The sequence below is a fragment of the Salarias fasciatus genome, chromosome 8, assembly GCF_902148845.1.
Source record: "Salarias fasciatus chromosome 8, fSalaFa1.1, whole genome shotgun sequence".
In the NCBI taxonomy this organism is placed as follows: Eukaryota; Metazoa; Chordata; class Actinopteri; order Blenniiformes; family Blenniidae; genus Salarias; species Salarias fasciatus.
In genome coordinates, this window is record NC_043752.1 from 18516426 (window position 1) to 18527088 (window position 10663).

Consider the following 10663-nt stretch of genomic DNA (forward strand, 5'->3'; position numbering starts at 1 on the left):
ACTTCTGCTTGAAACACAGCTCATATATGCCCCATATGAGCATCTCTACAAATAAAAGGTAACTAACACTCAAGAACGCTTAACATTTCAATGTAATTCACAAACACATTTATTCATTCATGGCACATAATTTTATTTGTCATATTTATGAGCATACCTAAAACCGTCTTCAATGCGTTCCTGTCCTTGACGTCAACAAGGCTGGTGTCTGACAGAGTTTTTATTTTATTTTTTCTGTAAATGTAATAAAGATAATTCATCTTAACTCAAACATGCAATAAATCCAAAGACCACAGATGAAGCCTGATGTGAAATGAGAGCTTGGGGCCCTGCAGCAGCTGCCCTCTCATGTTGGTGGAAGAGCTACTATAAACCGCAGTGGACAGACAACGGGCTTTCAGATCTACTGTCTTTATATCTCTTTGACAAAACAACCTGAATATAGGAAGACAATGAAAACTCAAACTGTTTGCATCAAAACACCATTCAGGTTTCTTTTTTTTTCTTTTCCTGCCGCATCAGAGAGGAATGTGACCCGGGCCAGAGCCTCCTCCTCAAAAGCTGATTGTTGCTCCTCGGCCACATGACTGAAACGCATGGTGACAATTTCAAGCCTTTACAGCTCACATCTGCATGATCCGAGCTCCACAGACCGTCCCACCCCCATTAAACCCCTCTGCTCCCTGAACTCTCTGTACTCTTCCTTGAGATCCTCCAGGGATCTCCAGACCAGCAGATATGGACAGGTAAGCGCTTTGTTTTCGTTATTCTCGTTGGTCGAGGCCTCTCTGAGCTTTGTGCTGTGTCTGCAGAGAGCAGGCTGCCTGGAGCGTGATGGTTCTCCTGCTGGTTCCTCTGGGTGGGGCGCAGACCACCACCCCTCTGACAGAGCTGGGTATGAAATCCACCTTCTGCTTCAGCCAAACCTCCATTTCACGTCTCACTGGGTTTTTTTTTTTAAATTTTCCTCTGAATCAGAGAACATTGCGGGGAAGCTGGTGTTCTACCAGACCGAGGGGAACGCCACCCTGGTGAGAGACACGGGAGAACTGGCGTCCGACGTTCCCACCGAGACCATGTTTGAACTCTTTGATCCCCACCAGAATTTCAGCACGGCGTCTTTCACCTACACCTGGGACTTGGGCAACGGGTGAGAACTCCTTTCATGGAATATTAAAGACAGACTTCTGAATATTTTATGCCTTTTTTTTTTAATCCTGCAGAGAGGTGATCCAGGGAACCGAGCCGTTCGTCCGCTACCATTACTCTGAATCTGGAAACTACACTCTGCAGCTGAAAGTCGGCGTGAATGTGACTAAATACACTCCTCCGATCACCGGGGTCTACTCCATGGACGTCCAGGTGCTCGGTCAGTGGCTTTGAACTGTGTTTTTCATGCTAATATTTACAGACGCTTCACTGGCCCCATTGGGGAGATAAGTTTTACCATTTAACCCTCCCAGTGACAGAAGCGGGGCCTGCTGGGGTCACTGACCTCTAGTGGTAAAACTTCCAAACAGCAGCACTAACAGAATAATCAGGAATAAAGGAGATTTAACAAACATTTCAAATGGGAGACACCTAACAAGTAAAGTAATCTTTTTTATTGTGTTTGGAAACCAACGGTTGTTTAAGACGATTTTTTTAATCTGGAAAAACATTAAAGTCCAGCATGAATAATTGGTTTCAGTGGAATGGTTGGGATTCCAACATGTTTCTGAAGTATTCATGACCCATAGAGCCATTTTCAAGCTGTAGATAATGCTGTTTCAATAAAATGAGAGAAGAAAATCTTAAAGTGAGCATTCTTCCATGGAGTGTCACAGGTGCAATCGAGATATATTTTATTAAATTTTTCGCTTTTTTCTGAATTTCTACTTTTTTCCTAGGATTTTCCTGCTTTAGAATTTCTTTCAGCCTCTTTAGCTATTTATAGCTACTTTATTTGTTAATGGTTGGAGTAGTTTTAGCTGTTTGAACCTTCCTGTTCTTTTTCCTTTTTCTTTTCCTAAAGCGACGTGTTTGTTGACACAAAATGTTCTGAATGCTTCATTTACCCGCTGCAGACCTTCTGGGATAACCAGACTCTTCTGCTCTGCTCTGAAAAGTCCTGTCATAGAGTGGACCTCTGGTCTCTTTAACCCCCCCCCCCCCCCCTCGCTGTCCAGCTGTGTCTCAGCTGGTTGAACTAACTGAAAGCTGCACTGACTTCCCAGATGCCATCAGGCACATCGAGCTGAAGGGGCCGTCCGACTACGAGATGTCTCAGAACACCAGTCTGGCTTTCCACGTGGACGGGAGGTAGAGTGAACAATGCAGAGTTTAACCGGTCACCCGATCGTCTGTCGTGCACGGAGCGCTGACGGGTGCGAATATCTGCTGCAGCCCTCCCATGTGGGTGTGCTGGCGCTTCCTCCGGGACTGCAAGGCCGACCCGAGGCAGGGCTGCACGCTGACCGTGCTGTACGAGAACACCCTGCGGCTCAACCACACCTTCACCTCGGCCGGCGTGCACTGCCTGGACATCAGCGTGCGCAACGACGTGAGCAAGCTGCAGACCTCCTTCAGCCTCTTCGTCCGGAGGAGCAGTGAGTCGCCGACACGCAGGGCCGGAGGCCGCACATCACTGCTTCCTGTTGTGTGTTAAAAACTTTCATTTTTAGAAGGGGAACGAGGCTTCAAGAGAATTCATCAAAATAAAGAAAAACATTAAAAAAGCATTAGAAAGCCATTAGTCAGACTGAGACAAACTGGAGGCTTTGGCTCTTCTCTTGACTCGCTTCATTCATCTATATTATTACTGGACGGCATCGCGCTCAGATTCACAAGAAAACTTTAAATGAGCTGCCTGCAGACGTCTCGGGGGCTCTGAGAGCACAGATCCTCCGACAGGATGGATGGAGCTGGAAGACAGGCAGCAGAAAAGAAATGACGCTTTAGGCCTTCTGATCAGGGTTTTTAGAAGAGCAACCAGAGTTCAAATCTTCAGAGGGGTCAGGGCTTCAGATGAGAGCGGCGGCCATCCTCAGTATCCACTCAGAGCTCTTCACACGGAGGAAGCAGATTCTGTCACCTCCAATGGAATTATTCTGTTTCTGTTCGTTTGCATGGCTGCAGTTTATCGTTCGTGTTTCCACTAATTCAGAGAGCAGCTCGAGGTTCCACCGTGAAGTCTTCCAGATGAGGCCGACGGCGTTTAGTTCCACAATAGTGAAAATGCAGGAATCCCAGCGTGTCGGAGGAGAGCGAGCTGACTGGCTCTCGCTCCTCGGCCGGATCCATCGATTCGCCGCCGGGACGCCTGTGAAGACATGAATCTCATAACGTAACACAGTCGTGTTTCTGGAGCAGAGGCAGAGGAAATAACAGTAACATCTGCTCAGTTCTAGTAAATATGGGTTTCATTACATTTGTAGATAATTCACATTTAATACTGTGGCGAGGATCAGATCCAGAAACCTGACAGCAGGTTTATTTTCTCATGTTTCGTTATTTTCATGTTTCATTTCCCCTGATCACTGCTGATCCAACTGGTTCCATTTCTCCTGCTCTGCGCTTTCTTTAAAGATAACGTCCACATGTTCTTCATGCTGTCGTGCGCCGCCATTCTGGTGGCGACGTTCTCCTTCATTGCCGTCATCGCCTGCCGTCCTCGTCGCCACAGCAAAGCTCAGGTACACCATGCAGTTCGTCTCAAACACGCCGAGTGTTCTGTCTAACTTCTTACTAAAGTTATGTGTTGTAAAGGCGATAAAACATACGTTCTAGACGCTACAGTTTGAATCCTACAGCGGATTGATCCTTTGATTTAACTTAATTTCATTTTTGATGGGAAATTCAAGGATGCTGCCATGCTTCACAAACTGAGTGATTTTTTAAAAAATATTCAGAAATGTCAACCCTCATGAGTTTGATGAGTTTAGTCAATGCTTCATGCTACCTACAACTGAGCCAGTAATTGTGCTTAGATGCTGAGTGTGACCACAAGGAGGCTGCATGAGTCCAGGAATAAACATCACCTGAGGCCCAGACCACTGGGTGTGATTCAGAATGGCTGACTGACTGAGGTTTGGTTTGTTTTTTTGGGGGGTTTGTTGCAGCCTGCTTCCTTCAGTGACGCCGTGTTCATGAAGACCCGAGAGGAAGACGACCAGGGCGCCATTCGCCTGACCTTCCCGGCCCTGGAGCGAGGAGAGAAGGCTCCCCTGCTGCTGCAGTACGGGCCTCAGTACTGCTCCTAACTGGAACCTGCCTGCATGTGTGAATCCCTCCCATCAGCTGTCATGCTGAACCTTTTAAATGTGAGATCTGTGGAAACAGTGTGTGTGTGTGTGTGTGTGTGTGTGTGTGTGTGTGTGTGTGTGTGTGTGTGTGCGTGTGTGTGTGCGTGTGTAACTAGGTCAACAGTTTCTGCTGGGTAATGAAACACTTTGTCATTAGCGTTGGGTAACCCTGTAGGTCAGATATTGTATTTATCATGAGATAATGAGCCTGACGCTTTAATGAGTCATAAAGCTCACGCTGACATTCAAATGAACTCATTATGAATTTATAGCTCCAGATAAATGTCATTTCTCCACGCTGGGAATGGACTTTATTGTTTATTTTTCAGTTTGAAGTGCGAATTTTGGCCCTGCTTGGTTTGTATTTGCTTCTGAAAAAAAAAAAAAAAAATAAAACATGTGTTTTCTTTTGATAAGCCTGCTGAGCTCAGTAACAATGAATGGAACAAAAAAGAAGGAAAAAAAATCCTTTTTATTTAAAAGAACAAGCAGAAACTTGAAACTCTACATGCGTCAGTTTATGAAAGTTTGAGAAAACCCAGCAGGGGGTGCCTGATATAGAAATCTTATTCAACTAAATCATCTTATGATCAGGATTCTTTTAGAACTTACTTACAATATTTACAATATTGGCCTTTATACAACAATGAAACCTACAGAGGAAAAAAGACAACACCTCAAACAGCCGTTCGGTTCGGTTCGGTTCGGTTCTCAGTCCAGCAGCGCCGGAGCTGTTCGGCGCCTCAATGGCGTCCGATGACAGCCGGTCCGCTGTGTGAGACGTTACAAAGCGTGAGACTCCTGATGGATGCCAGCTGTCAGCGCGCTGCGGCGGCGCTCGGAGGAAGCGTCACCTCCGTCACGAGAATGACCTTGAGCTGAAACGCGGCGGCGGTTCATTCAGCAGATGTTCCACGGTTTCTATTCGGGAAATCTACCTGGAGGCTTGCTGTTAACTTTCTGAGGGAATCAAACTCAAAGTTAACATCGGACGAGCAGAAAGCTACTCTCCCAGTCGCTGCAGCTGGGAAGCAGCCCCGCAGCATGATGCTGCCTCCGCCGTGCTTCACTGTAGGGATGCAGTGAAGGGAATTTAGGCTTTGAAAGGTAAATATTGTCAAGGTTTCAGGCAAACCAGAGGCCAAACAGCCTGATAATCCCAACAGATGTCTCCGAAGAAATGGATCAAAAATCACATTTTTCACTCATCGGACAGAACAACCAGAAACCAAGACACTACTGGCATCAAACAGGCAGTACAGACTTGTTCAGGATTTTTATTTGACTTGGCATTGTCTATAAAATGTTTATAATACAATCTTATGTGCCTCATCTCCTGGACGTTATGGCTGCTTAAATCCTGTCCTGCGGCGAGGCCGCCGGCCTCGTCTGTGTGAGTTACTGAGAAAATGATGCACAGCTAAGAGCACAGTCTGGAGGACTCTTTCATTAACCAGGCTGCAAAACACCACTTCTCGAATAAAAGGCTATAAAGGAACGGCTCACGGCGCTTCTCTGTAAACTACCTGGATGCCGCCGCCGCCACCGCCGCCGCCGCCAGGCCTCCAGAGCAGGAGGAGCTCCTCCGACCGGGGAGAGCGTCCCTGACGTCACCCCTGACCTTTCAGGCTCTCTCATCTGTTAAGAGCCTCTAATGCCAGCCTCGACACCTGTCGACGTCTTAACCCATGTGAGCGGACGGGTCCCGCCTCGCCGCCGCCATATGCAGATTAGGAGAGCGATCTCATGTGACCCTGACGGCGATGCAAACACACTCCGAAGAAAACACACAGGTGGGAAGCAAAGATCAGTGTTGCAGCATTGATTCAATTTATTTTCAGGTTTTTATTATTTATCAGCACAGCAAATGATTTTCAGGAAAATAAAACTTTTCATGGCACTTAAGCATCGATGAGAAGGCCGCAGGAGGAAAACCCCGCCAAAAACAGACAGATCCGGGACAGACAGGCCGCTTCAAACCGTACAAACACATGGGAGGAATGCACAGGGACATCTGGATCGGTTCGATCGGCCCCAAAACTCAAGTTACAGCAACATTGTTCCAAATCACAAGAAAGACTATTTCACAAGACGGAGAGCTACAGACAGAGTCACAGCACGATTTTCCACCGAATCCAGTTCAAATGTGTGAAAGGCAGACGAGACAGCAGGGCGGCGGGTCTACTGAGGGGGAAGGGCGGGATGGAGTCTGCACGTCACCAAACAGTCCATCAAGTCAAAGCGACGCTTTTTAACTGTTCTTTCTAACGCAGGTTTCTCCTCAAACCCTCCTGCTGTCCTCAGGAGGCGTCGGGATCGGGGGTCTGGCTGAAGCTGGCTTTAAGCCGACTCCTGCTAAGGAACAGACATAACAGGAGCCAGACCTGTAACCTTTACCCCCCCCCCCCCCCCCCCCCCCCCCCCCCCCCCCCCCCCCGACACGCCGCGCCGGCTCACATGTCGGCGCCGGAGTCAGGCCGGGCCGGGGGACCGCCGTCCGTCCATGACGCCATAAGCAGACGCTAATCAGCTCTGGGAGTGAGGGGGCGGCGACGTGGGTGGGTGGGTGGGTGGGCGGGCGGGGCCTGGCCCGGTGGCCTCTGGGTAATCCCTGACCTCAGGACAGCTGCACTTCGCTGTGATCACACTGACGCTTTCACAAAATCTTTTAACTGATCCACAAATGGTAAATACGTCTGCAGGCACAGCAGATGGAGCAGCGCACACACACACACACACACACACACACACACACACACACACACACACACACACACACACACACACTCAGCGCTACGCGTTGGGCAGCCGCTCCTGGCACATCTCCAGCGGCCGTTTGAAGGCGCCCCGGCCGAACACCTCCACGTTGCTGGCCAGCCAGGACACCACGTTCCCCGCCATGTAGGCGCTGCAGTTGGCCATGGCCCGGACCTCCGCCGGCCTCAGCACGCGGTCCCAGACGTTCACCTGACTCAGCTCGCCCACGAACGCCTGGCCGGCGTCGAAGCGCCCGCCCACCACGTCCTGGGGGGGCCAAGAACAGCAGGACCAGGCTTTACAGCAGCAGAGGACCAGTCAGCAGAACACACACTCTTCTCAGCAAAGCTTCTGTTCACTAACTCAAAAAATGGACACGATTGATGAAAACTCACAGAAGTTGGGACAGTTTATGTCAATTAACAATTTGGACAATTATGTCGTCTCTTTAGCGACTCTGGAGCTTTTTAGAAAATATGAACGTGACGAGTAAAGAAACACTTCGTCCTCACGAGGGGATAAATATCTGAGAGCAGTCTAACCAGCCAGCAGCTGCTGCAACATTTAATTCTGCACTGAAATGAAGCAGGGACGCCGTCGCCATCAGCGCCATGCTGCTCGCTATTAAACTGCTGAAAATTACCAGAAGAAGAAGAAAAAAAAAGCTCAAATTCTTCACTGAACAAGTAAAGTGAAAAAATAATTCACTAGGACTAAAACATTTCTTTCTCTCAGATCACCGTCTCTCTCCAGTTTATTCTGTTAGAACACTGAGAATGTACTGATTAATACACCAAAACCCTGGATTTTTGTCTCTGTTCCATCTGCCTCACAGTTAATGAGGGATATAATTAGTGTATATAACCACGATGCAGATAAAGGAGAATACACAGAGTTCTGGAATCAACCGTATTAATGTCCTTTTGTTTTTTTACTTTGGTCAGAAGCAGCAAACTTTCACTCATTCTTTACTTCAGGAGCAGAACTGATATTTGTATTGAAAAATCCTCTTCAGGACAGTTAAAATGTAAAAATACAGAAAGTTAATTACTTGTGAAAAACATTAAATGAGACAAAACTGTACGTTTGATTCAGGGACAAACGTTTCGTCAGTCCTCAGTTTGAATCTCTGCTCCGGTGGCTTTTGACTGTGTCCCTTGAGAAACCGCAGCAGATGAGCGATCGGGTTTTCCTGAGTGCTGATTGGTCCGGACGGGGAGCCCGGCGCCTGACGGCTCTATTGTTCCGTTGTTAATGGCGCTGTCAGGATAACCTGCCGCCGTCTCGTTCCCCGCTGCTCTGAGATGACTCGATTTCCTCGTTTCCATCTGCGGTTTGCGAAGCTGCCTCGTAAATTCCTCGGCTCATTACACAGACCTGGCACTGCAGCGTTTGGCTTGTGATAATGCGGGAAACGGGAGTTGAGGAGGCATTGATGAAGCACGGCGGTGATTAGAAGTGTAATTTCATGTGGAGTGTTTGAGGATGTGGGGGATGAGAGCGGCGCCTCACCTGCTCCTGGCCCAGGATGATGACTCCCCCGGGTTTGATGGGATGCCAGGCCGCCAGGTTGTCACCGGTGCCCAGCTTCTCGCCGTCCTGGTAGGCGTCCCACTGGCCGTCCCGGGTGGTCCAGGCGATGCAGATGTGGTGCCACTTGCCGTCGCGCACCTCTATGGGCAGCTGGGCCACCTGCCGTGCACACGCACCGTTACGCCTCACGCCAGCGGCGCCGGGAACAACGGGGCGGGGAGCGACTTGCCTTGTCGTTGATGAGCAGCTCGATGGGGTTGTTGCCCCACTCGATCAGCACGATCTCGTTGGCCTGTCCCGGCACGCCGTAGGAGAAGGGCGTCCCGATGCCGGGGCTGGCGCTGGACTTGATCCACATGCAGAGGGTGAAGGCGTACATCTCCGGCAGGCTCTTGGTGATCCGGCCGTACAGGTAGTTGGTCCTCTGGGGCAGGGAGAGCTTGAACTGCTCCGGGGATTTGAAATCGCCTCCTCCTGGAAGGAAGGAGCAGAGACGGAGGCGGGCGGGTCAGTGTGAGGCTGAGATTTCGCCGAAGCCGACCAGCCTCGGCGTGCGGCGGCCTACCTTTCTCCAGCTCGCTGATCCGCTCCACCAGGGCGTTCAGGGTGTTCTCCGTCTTCAGCCGGTAGGCGGCGGTGGCGTTGGACAGCATGCTCTTCTCCTCCTCCAGGTTGCTGACTTTCTTCAGGAGCTGGTTCTCCAGCTCGCCGAGCCGCCGCTGCAGCAGGTCCCGCAGCTCGCTGGGGAACGCCGCGCCCGATATGTTGGCTCTCATCTGCTGTTGCTAAGGGAGGACGGACAAAAGATTATGAGCAGGAAGTGCACAATGATCAACTGGGACATGTCTTACATCATGACCAAACATTCAGCTTTTGGTTTAATAAATAAAATTAATAAGTGGGGTTTTAGTCACTTTTCTCATACTGACAGAACCAAAACTGTTGTGGCAAACGTATAGTAAATCACCTGCCATGATTCCATGAAATGTGAAAACCTCAGGAGGCTGGAAATGAGTCTTCTTGAGGCAGTGATGAAACCATTACGCAGAGTCAAAGGGAATACAAGCCCTGCTTAGCAGGTGCTTTGAGGTTGACCAATTAGTCAATTAATCCCTTTCCACTTATACCTCTTGTTCATTCTCACGACACATTCAGCGCCGCTTCTCAGAGGCGCGCGTCTCCTGCTGAGGAGCGAACTGACGAACCGCTCCGTCAAAAATCAAACGGTGTTTTACGCACGGTTACGCCGCTGTGCGCACTTTACCTCCAGGTTCTCCAGTCGGTCCTTGAGCCCCTGCATGGTTTTCCCAAGACTGTCGATGGTGTCGTTCGGGTCTCTGGGAACATCCCCCATGGTGTTCTGCTTGTCTTTGCCCCACGACGAGCCCTTGTCGTACTTCCTGTCGTCGGACGCGGAGGCGCACAGGGACAGCTTGGTGGTCAGCTCGTTGATGGCGCCCAGCTGCTTGGATATTGTCTCCTTCTGCTGTAAAATGGTCTCCCGGAGCTGCATGACGGTGTTCCTGAGCTCCTCTTCCTGGCTGCCGGCGCTCAGCTCGGGCAGCAGCGTCACGGGGCAGCTGGCGTCCCCGCTGAGGGGAACTGCCCGGCAGATGTACCGCTTCCCATCGTCCGGCTGTCCGCGCGCCAGGCGGCCGCAGCACAGCGCACAGAGCCACAGACTTCCATACCAGAGAGGAAACATGGCGCGCAGGTTTATGGCTGCTTAGAATAAAAACTCAACACCAAAACCTAGGTTCTGTCCACCGAGCGCCTCTCTGACTCCAGTGCGTAAAAGTGCCCCAAACCCGGCTGCGCCCCTAAACATCATGAATCTAAAACTACCTCTACAAAACAACCGCGTCCATCGAGCAAAACCAAGAAAGTTCCCGGAGAGAAATCCAATCAAGGAGCGAGTCTGGCGGCGTATAAGCCCGTTAACGCGGTTTGTGCTCGCGGGACTATTCCTGGCGCGGCTGGAGCGCAGCGCACAGCGCGGCGTCGGTCAGACAGCTCTACTTAGGAAAGAGGATTACCAAAAAAGGTGTTGGCCCGAGCTCGCGGATAGGCTGTAGTAGGTTAACGTCACT

General features: G+C 50.1%; 2 protein-coding genes across 2 annotated transcripts; one reads left to right on the plus strand and one right to left on the minus strand.

The window, feature by feature from the left end:
- Positions 1-738: 738 nt before the first annotated feature.
- Positions 739-4241, plus strand: tmem130 (transmembrane protein 130). The gene is made up of 8 exons (XM_030098924.1): positions 739-746; positions 813-895; positions 979-1150; positions 1224-1369; positions 2217-2301; positions 2386-2588; positions 3568-3674; positions 4101-4241. The coding sequence occupies exons 1-8, from the start codon at positions 739-741 to the stop codon at positions 4239-4241; spliced, it is 945 nt and encodes a 314-aa protein (XP_029954784.1).
- Positions 4242-7076: 2835 nt separating this feature from the next.
- Positions 7077-10289, minus strand: nptx2b (neuronal pentraxin IIb). The gene is made up of 5 exons (XM_030098071.1): positions 9838-10289; positions 9139-9358; positions 8803-9047; positions 8553-8732; positions 7077-7307 (listed from the first exon to the last, which is right to left on the minus strand). The coding sequence occupies exons 1-5, from the start codon at positions 10276-10278 to the stop codon at positions 7077-7079; spliced, it is 1317 nt and encodes a 438-aa protein (XP_029953931.1). The 5' UTR covers positions 10279-10289.
- Positions 10290-10663: the final 374 nt, after the last annotated feature.

Bases quoted from the DNA above. Each gene is read 5' to 3' on its own strand.
- tmem130 (XM_030098924.1), top strand. The intron at 896-978 runs GTATGAAATCCA...CCTCTGAATCAG, and splicing joins CACCCCTCTGACAGAGCTGG to AGAACATTGCGGGGAAGCTG. The intron at 1,151-1,223 runs GTGAGAACTCCT...TTAATCCTGCAG, and splicing joins ACCTGGGACTTGGGCAACGG to AGAGGTGATCCAGGGAACCG.
- nptx2b (XM_030098071.1), bottom strand. From the start codon at position 10,278: ATGTTTCCTCTCTGGTATGGAAGTCTGTGGCTCTGTGCGCTGTGCTGC. The intron at 8,733-8,802 runs GCAAGTCGCTCC...TGTGCACGGCAG, and splicing joins AGCTGCTCATCAACGACAAG to GTGGCCCAGCTGCCCATAGA. The intron at 7,308-8,552 runs GTGAGGCGCCGC...TGGCCCCCCCAG, and splicing joins TCATCCTGGGCCAGGAGCAG to GACGTGGTGGGCGGGCGCTT.